The 22299-nt window shown below is 41.3% G+C and overlaps 3 protein-coding genes and 1 long non-coding RNA gene across 6 annotated transcripts; all 4 read right to left on the bottom strand.

Annotated features, from left to right (window-relative positions):
- Window positions 1–1245: 1245 nt before the first annotated feature.
- LOC139649201 (uncharacterized) lies at window positions 1246–6072 on the bottom strand. Its single transcript, XR_011695594.1, has 3 exons — window positions 5922–6072; window positions 2651–2789; window positions 1246–1719 (listed from the first exon to the last, which is right to left on the bottom strand). It is a non-coding gene; the product is annotated as an uncharacterized lncRNA (long non-coding RNA).
- Window positions 6073–10226: 4154 nt separating this feature from the next.
- tmsb1 (thymosin beta 1) lies at window positions 10227–10329 on the bottom strand. The gene has a single exon (XM_071525531.1). The coding sequence runs from the start codon at window positions 10319–10321 to the stop codon at window positions 10241–10243; it is 81 nt and encodes a 26-aa protein (XP_071381632.1). The 5' UTR covers window positions 10322–10329; the 3' UTR covers window positions 10227–10240.
- Window positions 10330–12232: 1903 nt separating this feature from the next.
- On the bottom strand, window positions 12233–13396 carry LOC139648788 (solute carrier family 25 member 53-like). The gene is made up of 2 exons (XM_071525029.1): window positions 13311–13396; window positions 12233–13124 (listed from the first exon to the last, which is right to left on the bottom strand). Exon 2 carries the CDS (start codon window positions 13121–13123, stop codon window positions 12233–12235), a length of 891 nt encoding a protein of 296 aa, XP_071381130.1. The 5' UTR covers window position 13124; window positions 13311–13396.
- A 938-nt stretch (window positions 13397–14334) lies between these two features.
- On the bottom strand, window positions 14335–18876 carry prps1b (phosphoribosyl pyrophosphate synthetase 1B). Of its 3 annotated transcripts, none has more exons than XM_071524834.1 (7): window positions 18586–18876; window positions 17958–18147; window positions 17116–17232; window positions 16643–16767; window positions 16235–16408; window positions 15844–16003; window positions 14335–15700 (listed from the first exon to the last, which is right to left on the bottom strand). In XM_071524834.1, the coding sequence occupies exons 1-7, from the start codon at window positions 18705–18707 to the stop codon at window positions 15608–15610; spliced, it is 981 nt and encodes a 326-aa protein (XP_071380935.1). In that variant the 5' UTR covers window positions 18708–18876; the 3' UTR covers window positions 14335–15607. The 3 variants fall into 3 exon arrangements, with proteins under 3 accessions (XP_071380935.1, XP_071380927.1, XP_071380940.1); XM_071524826.1 differs by having other exon boundaries at window positions 17116–17214; XM_071524839.1 differs by having other exon boundaries at window positions 17116–17214; window positions 17964–18147.
- Window positions 18877–22299: the final 3423 nt, after the last annotated feature.

Raw genomic sequence — 22299 nt, 5'->3', positions numbered from 1 at the left:
TATGTTATGGATTAAAGTGCATTAATTGTACTTATATAGTTAAAACACTAAAACTGGATATTAAGTCATACAATTTACTTAGAGCTTATTGTATTTCACTGTGCTCAGTAAAGTGCCTTTAAAGCAACAATTTATTACACTTGTGAAACTAAAAATAAGCATTTGTCTTTTGTTTTGTACTTTCATTTATAGTTTTCACGGTGCTCATCAAGGTGTTCGAAGAGACAATAAAATTAAGGCACCCGTCAGAGACTCTCTGCGTATTGATTGATTCCAAGGGCAGCTACAAACATATCCTACATTCCTTCTGTTTTGGAGGCTTCAGGAAATTATTACTGAAATCATTATCCCTTTGATATAAAAGTATATTTTCCATGACAAGATCTTCTGACAGGCATCATTTCAACTGAAGGAAAAGTGGAAATCTACCTACTTCTTTACATAGGTATTGGGAATATAAATCCCTCTTAAGATAGTAAACAGTATGTCTTTGCTCTCAAGTAGTCGCACGCTGCAGTGCGAGCATGTTCAAGCAGGCCTGGAGTGGAAAAACACAGCCGTCCCGTCTTAATAAATTCACAGACAAAGAACAGACATGCTCAAGCACAGATGCATTATACTCCATTTTCCTTTCTCAAAATGGGCTTTCGAAAACATGTGCACACTGCAAAGGCTTGAGATTCATGTGAACATATCACCATGCATTTTACACGCATGTTCCTCATTAATAAAAGTAAATGCAAGGCCCCCGTCCATGAAGGCTAAATTCAGATATTAAAACTCCTTGCTCCAACCAGGTATGTATGATTAATACCTGCAGGCCCAGACCTGCTGTAAGACCAGAAGTCGTCCTGCATGCTGACTGGGTCTCACTGAACCATACACAACTCAAGTACAACTTGCATGCAAACAGGATAGTGGTGCTTACTACCTGTTATAATTCTTTTCTTATGAAATAAATTCCAGTTTCATGGAAATGCAACCTCTCCATTACGCAAATAAGAAATGTTACACCTGGCCTGAACTCTGGGAATAAAATGTGTTGTAACTGAGCGCACAATGTAAATATTTTCATTTTCACTTGTCACTCATGATTGTCACGTGTTTAGGTCGTATTCTTCTCACATTACACAGTCTTGTCCTGACTTGACCTGTTCAAATATGCTTTGAATAAACCTAAACCAAACAAGACCATTTAACAAGGAAGTTTGATAAAAACTAAATAAGAGCAACCCAGGCAGAGCATTCTGACACATTGATTTTTATTAAAACAAAAATATCTTCTTTTGTGGTATTTTAAAGAATATTTCCTGAATGGCACCAATTACAGGCATGTTGTCAACAGTAGCATACTTTTTGACAGAATTCAATTGACACAAATATTTACTTTCTTTTTTTTTTCTTTTCTTCTTTTTTTTTAACCTACACTTACATCTTTATGTTTCTCTGTTCACCCCTTTCTAGACTGCATGGAAAAGCACAATAAAATACATCCATTGCGATACTTTTGCATGGTATGACCCCCAGATCTTTGCCCATAAAGCATCCATTAAATTCCATTTCAGTTAAACATGGTGGTATGGAAAGCAGAGGCAGAAGTAGAGATGATGGACAGATTTCCCCAAGTGGAAGAGGAGCAGGTAACAGAGCGGGACTGGAAGAGAGGAATCATGGCGGTTGTGTTTCAGGTGGCGCATGCTTTCTTCTCCTCATCAATTTCTGTGTGAGCAAAAGAGAGGAGGAGAGAGGGACAGACAGAGACAGAGATGAGATGATCAATATATAGTGTGGTTTACAACACAGAAACACAAAAAGAAACCCAAAGTTCTTGTCAAAATGTGGATCTGGGGAATTTCTGCTAGAGCGACATATCTGAATATTGTGATTAGTCTATGTCATGGCTATGCCTGTATCTGCCTCTCCATCTCCCTCTACCTCCATCTCTCCCTAGCCTTGTCTCTGTCTTCTGTCTGTTCTCTTTGTTTCTCTGTAGTTCCTGCCTTGCCCACTGGTTTCCCTCCTGCACAACACACCTGTCTGCCATCAGCCAATTAGTCCTGTGACTTTGTCCCGCCTTCACCTGCCTGCTGTCAGCCTATCAGCTCCTAGACGCCTTCCGGCCCATCCAGCTGTTCCCATTCTCTCGGTGTATATTTTTGTCTGTTTCCCTGTAGTATTTGTCTGATCGTCTGACTTGACTTGGCGTCCTTGCCTTTCTATGACCTGTTACTTGCCATAGTTAGAGTTACTGATTCCCTTGCCTAGTACATAGTGGCTTCACAATCACACTGTAAAAATTGCAACCGCTACTTTTGATGCATGGTGCAAATTGAATGAAAACTACTAACAGAAGGCTGGTAACGCGAGGGTGTGTGTGTTTTGTATTTCCTTCTTCTGGACAGGCTGGCACTGAGTGGAACAAGGGCAAGTTCTCAGGCAGCTGGGTGTGTATCAGGAACAGCCATCCAGTTAATCAGTAATTCATCTTTGCTTTGCCATGTTTGCAGACTTGTTTTAGCATGATGGAGGGGGAGGAGTCATGCTGCACTGAACAAGGAGGTGAAGGGCAGGGCGAGACTTGGAGCAAGGGCAGATGAGACAGATTTTTCCCAGGAGCATATTCCTTTCCCCCTGGGCATACAACACGTACCTGCCTGGGTGGGGAGAGTTTTACGTTCTTTCGTGGTGGTCTTCCTTAGACCTTTTGGGTTAAAGTTCTGCACTTCTTGACTGGCTGGGTGTCCTTGCCCTTCTTTCTTGACTGTGTCGCCGTCCATTTTGGAAGATTACTATTGGAGAAAAGTGAACAATGAGAACAATGTCAATTTGAATAAAAACTGGGATTTTGACTATTAACAAGACTAGGTTGACCTAGTGCAAGCCGGGCCATTGATGTCTCGCCTCCTCTTGGCTTTCGCACCCTAGTATAATTCGTGCTCTGTACTGCCCTCTGCATTGTAGTGAGTGATATACTTTATAAGTGGCACTTTGTACAACTCTAAAGGCCCACATGTAGAACGATAGCTAGATAGAAAGATAACTATAACTACAACAAGATTTAAATTGTTCTAAGTAAATAGAATGTCTGTGTTCACACTACAACTACAATTAAAGCTGCAAGACTCAAAAAGGTATTCACAGCGCCAGTGCGACCGCCTAGTACAGTGACCGCTTCTGAAAATCACTGGTGGGAGAAGTGTCCACTAGCAATCAGAAGTGAATGTGAGTCACGGTTTATGAGTAGATGCTGTAAATGTGTGATTTCTAGCATTAGCGGTTAGCATAGCACCATCTGAAATTGGTACTGTGTTGTCGTTTGGGCTATCAACACCAAACTTGGTACAGTCCCTAAGGTTGTCACTAATGTGCCCACCAAGATTCAAGGTCATAGGTGATAACTTGTAAAATGTCAGGATCTGATTGGCTAATAACTCTACCCGATCATTACGAATTGTGTTTTTGTTTGGGCATGTCCATGGACCATGCATACCAAATTTGGTGTCATTTGGACTTACGGTTCCAGAGAATAAGATTGTTAAAGGTTTCACAAAATTTCCAAGATGGTGGCCAATCTACCCAGACTGACATTATGGGTCCTTGTGGGAAATTTGTTCAGCATGCCAAATGACAGCTATATACCAAGTTTCAACTGTCTAGGTCAACTTTGGCCGAAATGCCACAAAACCGCTTGGAGACCTGCTTAACGGTGTGTGCTATGTGTGTGCCAAATTTGAAAAATTTGACCAATCAGAAGCTGAGCTAGAGCCAATTACAAAAATTCAGTAACTGGCTCCAGCTATGTTGGGAATACCTAACTATAAAAACATCCAAAATGACTGTTATGCCAAATTCTGCATGCCTGCCGGGAAAGGCATGCACCTTGCGGAAGCTGCTGTCCCACACACCAACGAAAGGGTAAACTATCTCACATTTTAATGATTTGTGAGGAGAATTGCTCTTTTATAATGTTAATTAGGCTACCTCGGCAGGTCTGCATTTCTACCTGCCGAATAATGTATCCCCCCCTATAACTTTGATTCTGGTGACCCTAGAATCAAATCCTTTTTACAGCACACATGTTGGGCTATTTTTGGTTGACAGAGTGAATTTCATCAGGTGACCCTCACCTGGCCTGAGATAAGACAACAAATCGTTAAAATATGAAATAGTTTCCTCTTTCATTGGCTTGTAATAAGACTGGGACAGCGGCTTCCACGCTTCCGCGAGGTGCATGCTTTTCCCGGCAGGCATGCAGAATTCGGCATGTTGAAAAGAAACGTGACATGCAGGATCGGAAGAGCTCTTGGGATTAGCGGTAAGGCGTGTTTACTGACTTGGATATACTCATTAACTAGAGTATTTGCTAGTTATCTTGTTGTTAACAAAATAGCATCATGCCTTGGCCAACATGATCTGCCGAGGGCAAATGTGTTATTATCCTATCTTTTTAATGGCTATGACCGGAAGGTAACGAGTATCTTATTGAAAACCTGTTTAGCCACGGTGAAGTTCCAGGTGTTTCTCTCAACATTATGGAGACTAGCCTCTTTGACCCACAGTAGATGTGGTGTTCAGAGTCACCTACTGGTAAAGACATAAACAGCTTCACTTGGTGACTACCTAATGTCACCAAGCTAATAAGCTAATAACTAATGTCATGAAAGTGCCGTAAAAGAGCATTATTGATTCTGCAGCTCCTCTCTTTTGCTGCAATCCATGAACCCAAATCCTTCAGTTATGTTGTTATTTACATTCGAGAGCGAGTAAAATAAAAGCACGTTGGTAAAGTAATCATGAATTTTCGGCGCTGACGATGTGGTTGTAGTGCGAATGCTTGAGCAACAGTGTATCATTATAGTTTGTAGTAATCTTTATAGATGGCAGTGCAAACAACGCGATATCAGGTATACCACCATGACTGTAGGTCTTGACACCACTTCTCGCACAACTTTCAACAATGGGTAATCAGTCAGTCAGTTAACTACTTTTGCTCTTCTCGGCCGGTCCCATGGGCCCGGCAAAAAGGACATGAGAAAAATAAAAGCAGACACAAGATCCCTCCAACTCAAGATGTTATCTACAGTGCATGCCCATGCAGGTAAACTCAAGCCCAGTCTCAGTTAAAAAGAGACACTGCAGTCCAGATGAAGTCCTGGAGTTATGCAATTCAGTCACTAGAAACCACACACACCCACAACACTTTATAACCCGCCTCCTCTCAATGGAGAACAAACAGCTCTAAAAGCTCTAAGAGCCGAGGTGTCATGTTACACTGTATTGTAAATTACAAGTATTCAGTTCCGCAGAGTGCAGACCAGGATTAGAAGGAAACATATTGTAACTGTGCCAATGTTTTGCATTTAAGCACACCCGTGAAAAATACACACCTGGGTGAAAGAAGCAAATAGCAAGTAAGTAAGAACCTCATTGAAAAAGTAAATGTTTCAGTTTTTTAGGAGCATGTCACACCGTGCAGGTAAAAGTTTGAAGAGGCTTTCGTTTATCATAGTGCCCCACCCATTACATTAGGCTACACTTCAAATGCCTGAGCAGGCCCGTTCATGACAAGCTTGCTCAGAAGGCAACGATGATCAGCGATTACATTATAATTAGGCCCACATACAAGAGAGCAGTGGAATAGCCTCGCGTGTAGCGGAATGCAGTGTTGACAGGACAGATAGCAGAACAATCAACACAGAAGGAATGACAGTTAAACAGGCAACGATGTAACCAAATTAATTCACATATCTGAACATGGTCTACCAAAACTATTGCATAAGCCTTATAACCTGTCTACAAAATAATAATTACTTAATTTACCATATAATTTATGTATTACACTGCATTACATTGATTCATTGTCTTATTGAATGGATGAATTGATGAACAGAGGTAATAAGAGTAGTTCTGAGTCATTTTACCTGATGCAGGGCTGCGCAGTGAGAATGTCGTTTAGGCTACAGGTAAGGAAATGTGTCTGTATAATCTGTGCAAAGCAAACGGTTTAAATAGAGAGTACACGCCCTTCTACACGCTAACATGAACATCAGTCTGACGGCTCTCATTGGCTCCAGAGCTCAGAGGGAGAATATCATTGGATAAGCCTAATGCTGGACAATAGTATAGGACAGCTTTGGGTGTGGAATTGGTGTAGCCTACCGACAGAAAACAGGTTTTACCATAAGCCCTTTTCACCCAACCAAGTCTCAACTTTACCTTGACAGGCTGTAATCTCGATTTGCTTTGAATAAATGCTTTGAATAAACCTAAACCAAACAAGAAAATAACCACAATAGAGACCTCTCTCCCTGTCTCCCTGGGGAACCACAGAAATAGCCTCCTACTAGAGCAATTCCTCAATCTCCCTGGAAAGGGCATCCATGTCTTACTCAGAAGTCATGACAGACTCTCTCACACCTGTGAACAGAGGTGGTATGCACTGAAACTGGAGTGAATAACCCAGTCGTAGCGTCCTGTTCATCCATGCTGTCAACACACAATGGTTCTGCCACTCCTGATAAATTCTGTCAGGGGGCGGGTAGTCAGTTGTGGGGCATACGCCATCTCAGCCCTCTCCGCCGCTGAACTGCTCAATACAGGCAGAACAGCCCAGGAGAGAATACTAAAGTGTGGTCTGAATTAATACAACCAAAACAACTCATGGTGTATAGCCAGGAGAAATGGATATCAAGTTATGGAAATTAGTTTATAAAGTTTATCGTATTATCAACTGCACATAATAGTCTATGTCTTCATTGTCTCTATCATGGGCAACATGTGGACAGATTTTGGCAAAATTTCTTTCTGTTTTTGTTACACAATCTGAACTTGCAAGGAAGCAGTGACAACAACAAAAGTTCCTGTATAACTTGTTTTGGGTGAGACTATAGCGCTTTATCAGACTATTGACAGAAGCACAACACGTGGATACAATTAGAAGAACAAATAGGACAGGCATTAGACCAGTAGACAGTGTGACAGTTTAGTTTTAGGCTCCATGACTGGCTTTATTGTCTTGTTTTGGATGAATTACATCTGATAGTATGGCTATTTCTTCCTCCTATCATTTACTTGTGTTCTCATCTGTTCCCCCTGTCTTTTACTGCAATGTCTAGCATGTAGTGACTTTGCACAGATAAGCCTGATCCTCAGAGACCACAGAAGAAGAAAACAACATATCCTACATTCCTTCTGTTTTGGAGGCTTCAGGAAATTATTACTGAAATCATTATCCCTTTGATATAAAAGTATATTTTTCATGACAAGATCTTCTGACAGGCATCATTTCAACTGAAGGAAAAGTGGAAATCTACCTACTTCTTTACATAGGTATTGGGAATATAAATCCCTCTTAAGATAGTAAACAGTATGTCTTTGCTCTCAAGTAGTCACACGCTGCAGTGCGAGCATGTTCAAGCAGGCCTGGAGTGGAAAAACACAGCCGTCCCGTCTTAATAAATTCACAGACAAAGAACAGACATGCTCAAGCACAGATGCATTATACTCCATTTTCCTTTCTCAAAATGGGCTTTCAAAAAACATGTGCACACTGCAAAGGCTTGAGATTCATGTGAACATATCACCATGCATTTTACACGCATGTTCCTCATTAATAAAAGTAAATGCAAGGCCCCCGTCCATGAAGGCTAAATTCAGATATTAAAACTCCTTGCTCCAACCAGGTATGTATGATTAATACCTGCAGGCCCAGACCTGCTGTAAGACCAGAAGTCGTCCTGCATGCTGACTGGGTCTCACTGAACCATACACAACTCAAGTACAACTTGCATGCAAACAGGATAGTGGTGCTTACTACCTGTTATAATTCTTTTCTTATGAAATAAATTCCAGTTTCATGGAAATGCAACCTCTCCATTACGCAAATAAGAAATGTTACACCTGGCCTGAACTCTGGGAATAAAATGTGTTGTAACTGAGCGCACAATGTTAATATTTTCATTTTCACTTGTCACTCATGATTGTCACGTGTTTAGGTCGTATTCTTCTCACATTACACAGTCTTGTCCTGACTTGACCTGTTCAAATATGCTTTGAATAAACCTAAACCAAACAAGACCATTTAACAAGGAAGTTTGATAAAAACTAAATAAGAGCAACCCAGGCAGAGCATTCTGACACATTGATTTTTATTAAAACAAAAATATCTTCTTTTGTGGTATTTTGAAGAACATTTCCTGAATGGCACCAATTACAGGCATGTTGTCAACAGTAGCATACTTTTTGACAGAATTCAATTGACACAAATATTTACTTTCTTTTTTTTTTCTTTTCTTCTTTTTTTTAACCTACACTTACATCTTTATGTTTCTCTGTTCACCCCTTTCTAGACTGCATGGAAAAGCACAATAAAATACATCCATTGCGATACTTTTGCATGGTATGACCCCCAGATCTTTGCCCATAAAGCATCCATTAAATTCCATTTCAGTTAAACATGGTGGTATGGAAAGCAGAGGCAGAAGTAGAGATGATGGACAGATTTCCCCAAGTGGAAGAGGAGCAGGTAACAGAGCGGGACTGGAAGAGAGGAATCATGGCGGTTGTGTTTCAGGTGGCGCATGCTTTCTTCTCCTCATCAATTTCTGTGTGAGCAAAAGAGAGGAGGAGAGAGGGACAGACAGAGACAGAGATGAGATGATCAATATATAGTGTGGTTTACAACACAGAAACACGCCCAAAGTTCTTGTCAAAATGTGGATCTGGGGAATTTCTGCTAGAGCGACACATCTGAATATTGTGATTAGTCTACTTATTCAAGGGATAAGATACTAACAAACTGAATTTCTGATACTTATAAGTTGCCGGATCAGTATCACATTCAGTATCACACTTAACAGGTTTATGGAGACAACCAATAATTTATTTTATTGACATTTAAAAGGTTGCTGATTTGATCTATTTGCGGTATATAATTCTCTGAGGGATCAGCATCAAATATAGATGGTGAGTATGATCTGGCGAAGCAGGGCCGAAGCAGCTGGTGCGACAGATGGTTCCACTCCTGAGTTTGGCTCTGTCACTATTAATCTGCCAGAACTTCCAGTCAACGGTCAAATGTCTCTCTGCTCTAAACAAAGCTCTTCACACAGTTTTAGAAGTCTGTCTAGAGAATCAGCTGTGTAATGGCTGGAATGCCAACGATTAATATACAATGTCTGACTTTACAGTATGATTTCGGCAGCAGTGTTTGAATCTAGTGTTTGGCTTGGGAGTGAAGATCAGTTTGGAAATAGATATGTATTTAAGTGTCATGTGGTTGCAGTAAAACAATTACAATTTGGTCATTACATCACATTCATTAATGCCTGAAAGTCAGGTACAAACTGCACAGCAAAAGACTAACAGTCTGCTCCCAGGATCTTCATTTCTTTAACATGTGCTCTTCCCTCCACTGCAGCATGAACACAGCTTTCGTGGCACAGATTGCGGCTGAAGTCTCATCAATAAGCTGGCATGCACCAGCAGCGCTCACTACTTCTGCGCTAATACCTGGGGTGCTTTCCCACTGACAATGTACTACAAGTCAGGGTTGCTGTCAGATTGAGAAAGAGCAGGAATTAGTCAGCAGGGAGACTCAGTCTCTGGAGGGAAAGGATCAGGATTTATGTTAAACTCTCCCCTTCCTGCTGCTTCATGTCAAACTGTATCCCAACTGAGGCTGTACCTTCTCCTTTCTCATCTAGGCCTCTAATTCACAGCTCCAAGTGACTACAGTCAATTTGTTTTTTAACATGCTAGTTATTAGAAATCTAGTTGTGTATTCTACATAGAATATGACAGCAGGGTACAACTGTAAATAGCAGCAGTACTATTAGTACATAGCGGCTTCACGATCACACTGTAATAATTGCAACCGCTACTTTGAATGTTGCAAATTGAGTGGAAACTACTGACAGAAAGCTGGTAAGGCGAGGGTGTTTGTGTTTTGTATTTCCTTCTTCTGGACAGGCTGGCACTGAGTGGAACAAGGGCAAGTTCTCTATCAGGCAGCTGGGTGTGTATCAGGAACAGCCATCCAGTTAATCAGTAATTCATCTTTGCTTTGCCATGTTTGCAGACTTGTTTTAGCATGATGGAGGGGGAGGAGTCATGCTGCACTGAACAAGGAGGTGAAGGGCAGGGCGAGACTTGAGCAAGGGCGGATAAGACAGATTTTTCCCAGGAGCATATTCCTTTCCCCCTGGGCATATAACACGTACCTTGCTGGGTGGGGAGAGTTTTATTTTTTTTTCGTGGTAGTCCTCTTTAGACATTTCTTGTCAAAGTTCTGCACTTCTTGCTTGACTGGGTTGTCTTCCATTTTGGAAGATTACTAATGGGGAAAAGTGTCAGAGAGAGTGATAATATCAATTTGATTATTTGATGCACTCAAGATGTTATCTACAGTGCATGCCCATGCAGGTAAAATCAAGCCCAGCCTCAGCTAAAAAGAGACACTGCAGTCCAACTGAAGTCCCGGAGTTATGAAATTCAGTCACTAGAAACTACACACACCCACAACACTTTATAACCTGCCTCCTCTAATGGAGAACAAACAGCTCTAAAAGCTCTAAGAGCCGAGGTGTCATGTTACACTGTATTGTAAGTTACAAGTATTCAGCTCCGCAGAGTGCAGACCAGGATTAGAAGGAAACATATTGTAACTGTGCCAATGTTTTGCATTTATGCATGCCTGTGAAACAGTTTCTTTGAAGGCTGGGGGAAACGTAAAACACACACCTGGGTGAATAAGCAGATAGCAAGGAAGGAAGCAGAACCTAATTGAAAAAGTAAATCACAACATGCGGGTAAAAGTTTGAAGAGGCTGCAACCTTTTTCTAGGAGACACACGACAATCAACAATTTGGGGTGACCAAGTATTGTGCACAATGCATTCTGTGTGCTTGTGCTCACACCGTTTACACAGAACATGTCATGCAGGATCAAGTATTCCTGGTGTTACAGTTTCGTTTATCGTAATGTGCCGCCCTATTATAGATTGCATAGGCTGCACTACAAACGCCTAGGCAGGATGGCACTTATCTATTCAGCAGCAGCAGCAGCACAGGTAAGGATGTGACAGGTGGAAATAAGCGTGTTCATGGCTTTCTCGCAGTGATTACATTATAATTAGGCCCACATACAAGAGAGCAGTGGAATAGCCTCGCGTGTAGCGGAATGCAAAGTTGACAGGACAGATAGCAGAACAATCAACACAGAAGGAATGACAGCTAAAACAGGCAACAATGTAACCGAATTAATTAGCATATCTGAACGTGGCCTACCAAAACTATTGCATAAGCCTTATAACCTCTCTACAAAATAAGAATTACTTAATTTACCATATAATTTATGTATTACACTGCATTACATTGATTCATTGTCCTATTGAATGGATGAATTGATGAACAGAGGTAATAAGAGTAGTTCTGAGTCATTTTACCTGATGCAGGGCTGCGCAGTGAGAATGTCTTTACAGGTAAAAAAAAAATCGATACCAAATCATTGAGTGTTGTGACATCCAGTGGACAAAACATGACATGACCGAGATCCAGAAGAATGCAAAGTGAGTGAATTTCTCACAATGACATGAAAATGAATGTACACAAAAGCCACTTGCAGTATAAGGGCGAGTTACACGTGTTTATTAATGCACTTAATGCACAGAAAAAAGTGTCACAACTGTGTTAAGTCAGGTAGGTTACGGTGTTACACATGTAGGCTATATGATGAGGTAACAAACAATTTACAAAATGTCTTTTTTTGGCTTTCACACAGAGTAAAATACCGATTATGTGTTATTTTATTTAATAGGCTACAGCCTAAAAACCGTCTTCATTCCACTCATCTGTTTATTTAATTTGTATAAGTTATATATTTGTAAAATACAGTACCCTATCAAATGACACATTGACAAATTACCTTGAATACATATTCATCTCCTTTATATAGGCTACTTGGAGATCGAAATGCAAGGCACCTGTAATTCAACAGCACACTATTTGTACCTTTATACCTGTAGGCTACAATAAACTTTGGCTCATTGAAACCTGATTTCTGTTTCAGAAGGCTTTTAAATCCGAGGGAACCATTCAGGCCAAAATAGCTGCACTAGTCTGCTGGAGGTATCTTTGACAATAAAACTGATTAGGCTATTTCAAGTTTCTGGGAAATGGATACACGATATAAGATACTGAAGGCTATATCACTATCACTTTCACCCTCAGCCTCTTCAGCCTGCACGTCTCTCCTGCTTGTCATAGATAGCAGTGGTGATTCCCCAGGTGATGCAGGATCTCAGAATAACCAGGGAGCCCCCTCGGTACAGCAGGCCCACGCTCCGCTCCCGAGAATCCCACAGCACCCTCCAGCAGCCCCGGAGCCCCTCCGCCTCCCCGCCCACCCGCGCTTGCATGTTTGCCACCAGCACAGACAGCGGGTACAGAGGCAAGCTGATCGCCATCGAGGTCAGCGTCCCGGACACGAAGGAGGAGGCCGTGGGAGAGAGCCCCTGTCCCTCCACGGCAGCGCACACGGGCCCCTTCAGGCCGAAGTAGAGGCAGCTGCCCAGGGCGTTGCGGGCAGTGACGGGCAGGAAGGCTCGGTAGTAGCCGAAGGCCAGCCGCTCCGAGTTCAGCCTGACAAGGACGCTCCTCAGGGTGGGGAGGCGACGGTCGTTCTGGCCATTCTGCAACACATTTTGGACACGCTCAAATGGGGTGAAGACCACAGCCTCTACCACACCCGCACCCAACCCCGCCACTGCTGGGAGGGCAGAGGTGGGGATGACACTGGGGGATGAGGAGCAGGAGGAGAGCTGGTGGAGGAGGGTGTCCTGCAGGCCGAACAGCAGGGTGCCGTTCAGCGTCCTCATCAGCAAGGGCGGGGCCACCCCCCTGTAGAGCTTCAGGGGTCCCTCCTTGTAGAGCTGTCCCACCGCCTGGCGGACCAGGGTGTTGTGAAGCTGCTGCCGGAAAACAGTCTTGTAGACGGGGAAGACGACGATGGTGGGGAGGGTGGAGAGCAGGCTGGAGGTTCCTCCGTGCAAGTAGCTGTGGAAACGAGCCATTGGGTCTCTGTTGAGGACCTGTTCGTCTTGTATGTGGTCCGGACACCGCCCCATGCTGGAGAACAGAAAAATATCAACTGGTGATTTTAGGATGAAAATGAAACTCAAAGCTCAGTGAGACAACAGCCTATGCTAATCAGGTGGTATAATCGGACTGGTATAGTTACATATGAAGATAATAATAGCTAATAATGAAGATAAAGATAGCAATAATAAACGTTAAAGTAAATAATCTACTTACTTTAACAGTCAGCTGTCAGTAGCCGGCAACAACGGAAAGGTGAAACTGTCTGTACTTCAATTTCACTTTCCATCGGTTAATGTGAGTCTTCCTTTGATAAGACACTACGGTAGCCCTTGTGTCGATTTGTTTACCACAAACTGCAATAGGGGGTAACCTATGTCCGGTTGTCATTTCACTTACACTTTCATCTTGAATACCTTGTCTGCACCGAATAGCAACGCCATAATTAAATTTAGAGCCGGGAATGCGTACCGATATTAAGATTTAGGCCTATAGACTCCATAGATTAGCCTACACTCTGCCAGTTTAACGGGAGGCACAGTGCAACGATATGCCGGTGATTGTCCCGCCCCTTCTGGAATAACCATTGGTCGGACAGACTGTATCACGTGCTCGACGATTGGTGGTTACACCCATCAATCAACGTCTCAGCCAGCGATAATATTGTAGCTTCGGGAGTAGGTTTTCGTCTTTTTTAATTAATATGTAAATGTTATTGTTCTATAGGATATACCATGGGTGCTTCAAAAGTAGATATACAATTTTTGATAACGAAAAACAAGCGTTATAAGTTTAGTCATTTTTATCTTTGCTATTTAAAGCATAATTCAACATTCAATTTAAGCATTAATTAATACAAATACTTCTAGAACGTTAATACCAGGAAATGACACGTTAATAAGACTTCTGTCCGCATTGTTTTCAAATTGTTTCCTATCCATAACATATTCGTGCAGTGTAATGGTCATACCGTCTTGTCCTACATGCAGTGATTTAATATAGGCCCACTATATAAAGTGTAGACCTACTTTTGGAACACCCTGTATGTCTGCATCATGGAGGACCTCAGCATACATTAGGGTTGATTGCATGACAAACTGGATAAGCTTAATATTTCTCGCTGTGGTAACGCTATTACAGCACAGGGCGGGGCTGTGATAGCTCATCAAAAATCAGTCCCTTTCGTAAACGGAGAAAACCTCACACACACACACACACGACCAATGACCCTTTTAATATTTCAAGCATATTTATTTTTCACAATCTTTATTAAGAACACATTCTGCAATCAGATATTTGGCGCATTCACCCTACTGAAAAAAAAAGTAAACACAAAGGATAGGAATATGCACATAATATGACAAATCCTTCTTCCAGACATACAAAACCAAAGAAATAAAAAAATAAAATAAAATGAAAGAAAAAATAGCAGGTGAACATTTCTGAAGGAAGCTCCAGCCTGCAGAGACCCCAAGCTAAAAACCCAACAGCTTCTCTAGAGAAATAGCTTCAATCTGGAACCTCGAAGGCAAACCCTGGACACTGGGCAACTCCACTCAACCAGCGCACCTCAAGAGCTGAAAGAAACATCCCAAACTTCTTCTACAGCTCAATAAATCAAGACAAGTGAAAGCTCTTCATCCAGTAAAAACCCACCAAGCCGTTTTCAGCTGTGTAAATCTAATTATCTAAAAAGAGATAGTTATGAGACTTTAATTGCATTTCTGCTTTATTAGACTGTATAGGAGTGGAGAGGTTGTGAGTCGTACTGAACCTAGGCCATTATGAGGTCATGCACTTTAGCTCGCTGAGCTACCAGGATGACACCCAAAACAGGGGGAAAAAAATTGAGACAGGAAGGGGAAGTCATTTCAGTTCAGACTGCTGAGGCACTCTTGGTTGCGTGGAGCTTCAGTGGCATTGTAAACTAGCGCTCTTAACACATTCACTTCATCGAATCATATCTCTCAAAACAAATGCAGAGAATTCAACAGCAATATGAAAAAAAAAACCCTAAACTCTGGACATCAAACTGTTTGCACGCTCGTTCATTGTAACATTGTTAAAACATTGTAACAGCTTTACCTTAGCCAGATGCTTTTCCTGACCACAGGAACCTGCCAGGGATATTTATCAGCTCTTTCAAGTGTAACAAGAGCTCCAAATTACTCCTGGAGATGTGAAATGGTCAGGACAAACTCTGTATCTAAATGTTATGAAAGGGGGAGAAACTTCACAGTGGATAACGACTTATTCATTAATATACAATAAATAAGCTGGCCTAAATCGGTAACTTGAAGTTGATTGCTTTGGTGCCCTCGACTTGAAGGGCCACTGCTCAGGGGAAAAGGACTCAAGTGAATGGGGTCAGTATTAGTAACAGACATGACTGTTCAATAGTTATTTCATGGTTAGTTAGCAGAAGAGCTTTGCTAATGGTTGTGTTTGGGCAGGGGAATTCCCTCTTCTCTTATTTGGTGTAACAGCACACAGCTGATGGGGGACACTATTTGTTACAAGGGGACGTGGCTGAACAGGTACGACACAGACTCGCCGTTGTGAGTTCTACGGATGGCCTCGGCCAGGATCATGGAGATGTCAATAACCTGGAGGAGGAGCAGAGGGAATTTCGTGAAGATCAAGAACAATTACACTACAAAAATTGCAAATTCCTAAACAGCTCAGGTCAGTTTGACTCCACAGTGAAGTGTGGAAGTGAGTGAACCTGAGGTGAATCGTGAGTCCTGACCTGTATCTTGGGGCAATGCTTCATCTTCTCCTCCTGAGGGATGGTGTTGGTGACCACCACGGCTTCAAAGCAGGCGTTGTTGATACGCGAGATGGCTGGGCCAGAGAAGATGCCATGGGTCAGAATGGCATACACCTTGGTGGCACCAGCAGAAATGAGTCTAAGGGAGAAGAAACAGAACAGTGCATTTAACAGTGATAATCCGGTTTATTAATGACTGTATAATCCAAGAAGAAATCTTGCAGGGAGGTTTCTACTTGGAATTCAGTAATAATGTCTTTATAGTTTTAGTAAAACGAGTTCTACACCAAGACCATGGTAGCCTATCGTCAAATACTTTTCTTACACCGCCAAGTTCCCAATGTGCCTAACATACAAGTGTGAGGCTTACTTGTCAGCAGCATGGCAGATTGTGCCGCAGGTGTCCGCCATGTCATCCACGAGAATGGCGACCCGATCAGTCACATCTCCGACCAGAACCATGCGGTCCACCTCGTTGGCCTTTTTCCTCTCCTTGTGGATGAGAGCAAAGTCCACGTTCAGCCTGTCTGCTATAGAGGTGACCCTGCAAGGGAAACAACAATGTGCCTGTGTCATTTCTGGTGTGCAGGTGAAACAGCAGAATCAAACTGTAATTGTACACCTTGATTTCTATCCCCAGTAGAGATAAGCCAGGCGCACACACAAGTTTGAATCCAAAGTAAATTCCAATGGAGATACGGTGAAAGTAAGCTATGCTCAAGGGTAAAAGACCTATAGCAAAGTGTCTTGTTGAAAAGTGCGTGTGGCCTTGGCATACCTCTTGGCTCCTCCTGCGTCGGGTGAGACGATGGTGCAGTTCTTCCACTCAGGGATGTTCTCCTTGATCCATTTGAGCACAGCAGGCTCTGCATACAGGTTATCAACGGGGATGTCAAAGAATCCCTGGGGGAAAAAAATAACAGAGCTATGTGGATAGGAGTCACAGAGGCATATAGTACTACTGGAAGGACCATAGATGGCTCATATCACCCTTTGTAAACATCTATTTGAATGTAAAGCTATGTAATGTATGGACTGCAAGGCTGTATTTTTCTAAAAGATTTGTAGTCTGGAATCCAAATGATGAATTTTGTATCTCTTCCTGGAAACCAAGCTTAAGAAAAGATATTGCTTTTGTGAGCCATTTTGGGTCGGTGCCAGAATTAATTAAGAGGACTGATCAATAGAGACAAAAAGTGCATCAGATGCATTGTTACTTTGGTCTGGTTTTTGTATCCAAGTGCTGCTCACCTGTATCTGTGAGGCATGCAGGTCCATCGTGATGATATGGTCGGCACCAGACACTGACAGCATGTTGGCCACCAGCTTGGCAGAGATGGGGGCACGGCTCTGCAATGAAACAGATCTCTTCAGTCACATGGAACAAGTTGTCAGCTCACAAGCATGGCTTGTTCCTAAAAATAACATCAAACTCCACAGCAGCTTCTTTCAGGTCCAGTAAAATTATACCGTAGGTTAAGTATATTTTTGGTAGATACAGCTGCAGCACATTTCAGTCTAGTGCTGAAACAATTAGATTAATCGATTGACAGAAAATTAATTGATTATAATTTTGATAGACGACTAAATGTTTTAGTCATTTATCAGATAAAAATACCACATTTGCTGGTTACGGTTTTTCAAATGCTATGATTTGCTTGCTTTTCTCCATTTAATATGATAAAATGAATACTTTGGGTTTTTTGGCAGCTGGTCAGACTAAGTAAGAAACTTTAAAACATCACTTTGGTCTCTGGTAACTTCTGATAGGCATTTGTCATCATTTTCGACAAATGATTCATTGAAAAAATAATTGAAGCGATAATAAAAATCATTAGTTTCAGCCCCATTTCAGTCATATGAACGGATTAAAATAAATGAGAGCAATGATGATACAGGCAAAGGAGCTACACAACATGCAATGCAGTGGAAACTCTAATCAGCCAAGCAAACAAGACAAAGAAAAGAGAAACAAAAAATAAGAAAGCAAATGCCTTGTCAAGCGGCTGTGGGTGGACTTGGCTGCAGGCTTCTGGTCAGTGATGTAGGATGGCAAATGGCATGAGAGAAGTAACTAGACAGATATCCCTCACCCCCACCTTGTCCTTCTTGTCTTGCCGGGCGTACGGGAAGCAGGGGATGACAGCCGTGACCCTGGAGGCTGAGGCAATCTTACAGGCGTTGATCATGATCAGCAGCTCCATCAAATTATCATTGATCTCCCCGCAGCCACTCTGCACTATGTAGACATCTTCCCCACGTACGCTCTCCCCTATCTCCACACTGCCAGGAGGGAAAGGAGACAGGACAAACAACACTTAGCGCTAACACACCATGACAGTCAGGAGATGGATGAGGCAGAGTAAACAAAGGCTAGTGCAGGTGTAATGTGGCCTGAAATAGGGGTTAAAAGGGAAAAACAGAGAGATCCTGAGTCAGGGAATTACAACAGATTTACTATGGTATAAAATGAAGTAACTTCAGTCTTAGTTCATTGTGGTAAATTAAGGTAAATTTGTTAGCAGGCTGCTCAAGATAACGGCAGGACAGGGGGTAGCATGTGTTCTCTGCCATGCGTGGACTACAAGTTCCAAACAACACTGCGAGGCGGATTCACCGTGACACCACGTTTCTAATTAAATTCATGTAAAATATTTGCGCACTAGACGCAACTCGGACTATTCGCTTTTTCACAAATACCCACAACGGGAAACAACTCACCATGTTTCTTGGTTGCTAAATTTCTTCGTAACAACCTTTCCCAGCTCGAGTCCCAGGCGGTCTGCTATTTTTTGAGACAGGTCCGGATGCGAGCTACCGCTGAATATTTTGATATTAGGCATTTTAGCGCGTTCCAGGGCGTCGTTCAGCACGAGCTGGCAGCAGCACCGAGCAGCTGATGATACCGAGGGATCGAAGGGTTCAACAGAACAGCTGGAAATTGATCACTAGTTGATGGCTACTCTTACCGAGCAAAGTGTGTTCCCTACCTATCCACCATTATGTCCCACATCACGCGTGAGGCGCTTCCTCAGGGTGGCGCGCACGCTTTCACTTACGTCCTGCCGTGATTGCGTCACCCGGATATGGGAGCCAACAAGGGGGCGTGGCTGTGAGGCCGGTGAGGCCACAGAGGTCACAGCGAGGGAAAGGCTAGTGCCGAGATCCAACCTACACTCATTAAAATTTAGAGCCAGTAAAAGTGTAAATTAGAGAGTTGATGTATGGATATATAGAAATACTTTATAGAGACTTTATATAATTTGGGACATTGCATTTCCTTGTCTTAATTAAATAATGTAATGGTTCAAAACTGGTTTATGGGTGAATAAAGTTTGACAGGGGTAAATCCAGTCTTGCTCATGCATCTAGTGCAGGCCACTGCAATGTACTACTACAGAGATTCCCAATTTACTCACGTCACGGACCCCCAAACTGTTCCTCATTACACTACTACGGAGCCCTATTTGGTAAGACTTTGTCCTAAGGAGCGCCATCTATGAAGATTGTTGTTGTTAGAGTTTAGACAGCTTTACATAATACTGCAGGTGGGGAGGTAACAAAATAGTCATCATTGTACATTCTCATTGTGCTAAAATCTTCTCTTCTAGGGAGTGACATAATAATCAAATTTACCTATTGATTTTGGACCCACTGGAACTCCCTTTAGGACCTCTGGTGATCCCCAGGCCCTCCTTTAGGAATCACTGCAGAGACAACCTGGCAAGCTTTGGGATTAAATTCTTGCATCCTTCTTCTCATCCAACATTTCCAGCACAACAAATTCTGCTTCAGCCAAGTCCGATCTCTAAAGGAGGTAAGGATGACAAACATGTTTTGTTTTTTTGCAACTAATGCCAATTTTAGTGTTGTTGTTAACTGTCTAACAATTTACAATATAGGGTATGAGGTGTGATTGCTGTGTAAAATTGTGAATGTATGATGTTTTTAATGAACTGCAAGTATAGTGATAGCATCTTGTCCTTATTTTTACTGGATTGTCTCTATTGTTGTCATTATTGTAACTGGATATAATCTCTCTGCAATGGCAATGTTTTTGGAAAAGAGCCAAAAGGCAGAGGACTTTTAGCTTTCATCAGCTTTCTGAGATCTCTCTGGTTGCTCTTAGGCTCAGCATTAATCTACATTTGAAATGCTTGACAATAATTCAAATACAATGGGTATATATGTAAATAATACATAATTAATACATGAAGTTCTTTTAAATGTCTGCAACACAAAGCCATTTTACTCTCAGTGTATTTTACAAGGATGCTTAAAGTTAGATGTGTTGTGTCAAAACTGTGTGGAGTCAACATCAATTGGATGAACCAACAGCAGCAGTAACAGAACCTGTTGGCAGCAGCAAAAGACATACTTCCAAGTAATCATGAAGTTATCTTTGTCTGAAGTGGTTGTAATGAACACCCTGTCACTATCTCTAGCTTACTGCATGCAATGTCACTGCCAAATTCTCTGAAAGGGTTTATCTTCAATATACTTTATTGCTCTTAAAACATGAGTTACTTTGTACACAGACAGAAGACCACAGTGACGACAAGATCATTGACAGTAAATAAAGACAGAAATGAGTAGGTGCACATAAAGAAACAATGGATTAAGCCATGGCGGGCTCATCGTGTGAATGAAACACAGACATATCCACACAATTTGGCAAAGCAACTGAACAATGACAACCACAGAAAATGTTTATCATAATGTTAAAATGTTCATGTGCTGATGAGAGAACATTGCCTGATATTTTTGTTTATAAAAATAAACACATCCCATGCTTTATACTCATAATATACTCTTTAAAATATATGTTTTGCTATTAGTCTCTATGTTACATTACTACTATAAATAATTACCTTACAGATATGTTTCGTTTTTTTTTTTTTTTTACAAAATAGTGAAGAGTTTGGATAAATCTTCGCGTTACAAGTATTTGATGTTTTAAAAGTGTTTCTTTGTCTCACAAATATTTTATCTTAGGGTATTTACATTTCCAGTGTAGAATTATACATTTCCATATAGAATATCCATTGCAAAACATTGTCATATTGCCACCATGGCCTTTCAGTTTTGTGTGTTCTTTACACTTTAGAACTGGAAAATAATCTGTACAAACAGTATCATCACCTTCAATGTTCAAAGTTCCTGCCCCTGAAAGTCCAACAAGTAAGGGGAAACATGCAGTACAATGAAAGAGAAAACACTGCATGGTTATGGAAAATGCCAGGTTAACAGCAAAGGACACAACACTGTTAAAAGAGAGTGCCTCTCAACACCATGATTGTGTTCTGAAACAAAGAAAAGCAGTGCAACAAAGCTGAGATTTTTTTTGTCTTTTATATTGAAGGTAAAGCCCATTACAGGTGTGCTGGAATACTAAATGTGACGTACAACACCAATCAAAATCTCTGAAATACAAATAAATTGTTAAATCTGACATTTGATTAAATGACTCACAGTTCCATGTGATCCAGATAGCATTTTTTAGTACACGTACAAGACATCATTAAAATGGCAAAGTTAATTTTGTTCAAAATCCTCTATAAAATCATATTTATAAGTCTTAATTAAAACTGAATTTATTAAAAAAAAATTCATTAGATCTAAAAAGATTTAAGTGGTTTAACTTCACACCAGTACTCAGACGTAATTTGGCTAGAAAGGAATCCATTTAGGTGCCTTTATGGTTGAGTTTAGTAGAACACACCTGGAAAGCCAAACTAAGTAAACTAAAAGGGTTCGAGGCTATCTCTCCTGTACAAATAAATAAATTAACTCTTTGTTCTAAAAAGTACCACTTAATGCCATCTTTGTCTCTGTATTAATCCATTTACAAATGTATACTTTTGTAAATAATTTGTATGTATATTTAACCACCTCAGTGATTTTGTGGTTAAATAGCCGACACGAGGTTAAGCATTTGTAAGTTCAATTTTGATTATTTCCATAGCATTGCTAATTTAGTAATTCCCTTCTTGCCACCCAACAGACCAATACCATATCTAGGGCATATACATTTACTGTCATTATTAATAGAGAGTAACCGCATGGAGAAGCAAAAGTCTCTCCAGTTTTGGTTTGAATCGCTGACATATGTCAGGCTTTAAAGAACTCAGTTTGGTGTTTCATAAATAATGCATCATATTTTATAACCTTTTTATATTAAAGTTCTCAGTGTAACACTAATATACCCCAAAGGACATTTCAGGATGCTCTGAGAGGTTTGCAAGCACCAGCAATATGACATTCCTTTAGTTTTGTGGCACTACTAATTGGGTTTCAGGACACCTTCTTTTAACAGTGTGTCTAGTATATGTTTGTGTTAGGCCAGCATAACTGTAAAGCCTCTATGATTTGTTTCTCGGTATGACAAGAGGATGAGACACAAAGAAGATTTCAGACAGGAAACAGAAGTGTTAG

Source organism: Centroberyx affinis, unplaced genomic scaffold (assembly GCF_046629955.1).
Source record: "Centroberyx affinis isolate AG114_WGS23_722 - 3 ecotype Tasmania unplaced genomic scaffold, CSIRO-AGI_Caff_v1 ptg000108l_1, whole genome shotgun sequence".
Lineage (NCBI taxonomy): Eukaryota > Metazoa > Chordata > Actinopteri > Beryciformes > Berycidae > Centroberyx > Centroberyx affinis.
Note: the sequence above shows the minus strand (reverse complement) of the source record. Positions and strands in the feature narration are given on the sequence as shown.

Excerpts from the sequence above, each read along its gene's own strand:
- tmsb1 (XM_071525531.1), bottom strand. The coding sequence starts at position 10,321 with ATGGAAGACAACCCAGTCAAGCAAGAAGTGCAGAACTTTGACAAGAAA.
- LOC139648788 (XM_071525029.1), bottom strand. The coding sequence starts at position 13,123 with ATGGGGCGGTGTCCGGACCACATACAAGACGAACAGGTCCTCAACAGA.
- prps1b (XM_071524834.1), bottom strand. The coding sequence starts at position 18,707 with ATGCCTAATATCAAAATATTCAGCGGTAGCTCGCATCCGGACCTGTCT. Across the intron at positions 16,768-17,115 it reads TGCATGCCTCACAGATACAG|GGATTCTTTGACATCCCCGT; the intron begins GTGAGCAGCACT and ends TTTTTCCCCCAG. Across the intron at positions 16,004-16,234 it reads ATCTGCCATGCTGCTGACAA|ACTCATTTCTGCTGGTGCCA; the intron begins GTAAGCCTCACA and ends CTTCTCCCTTAG.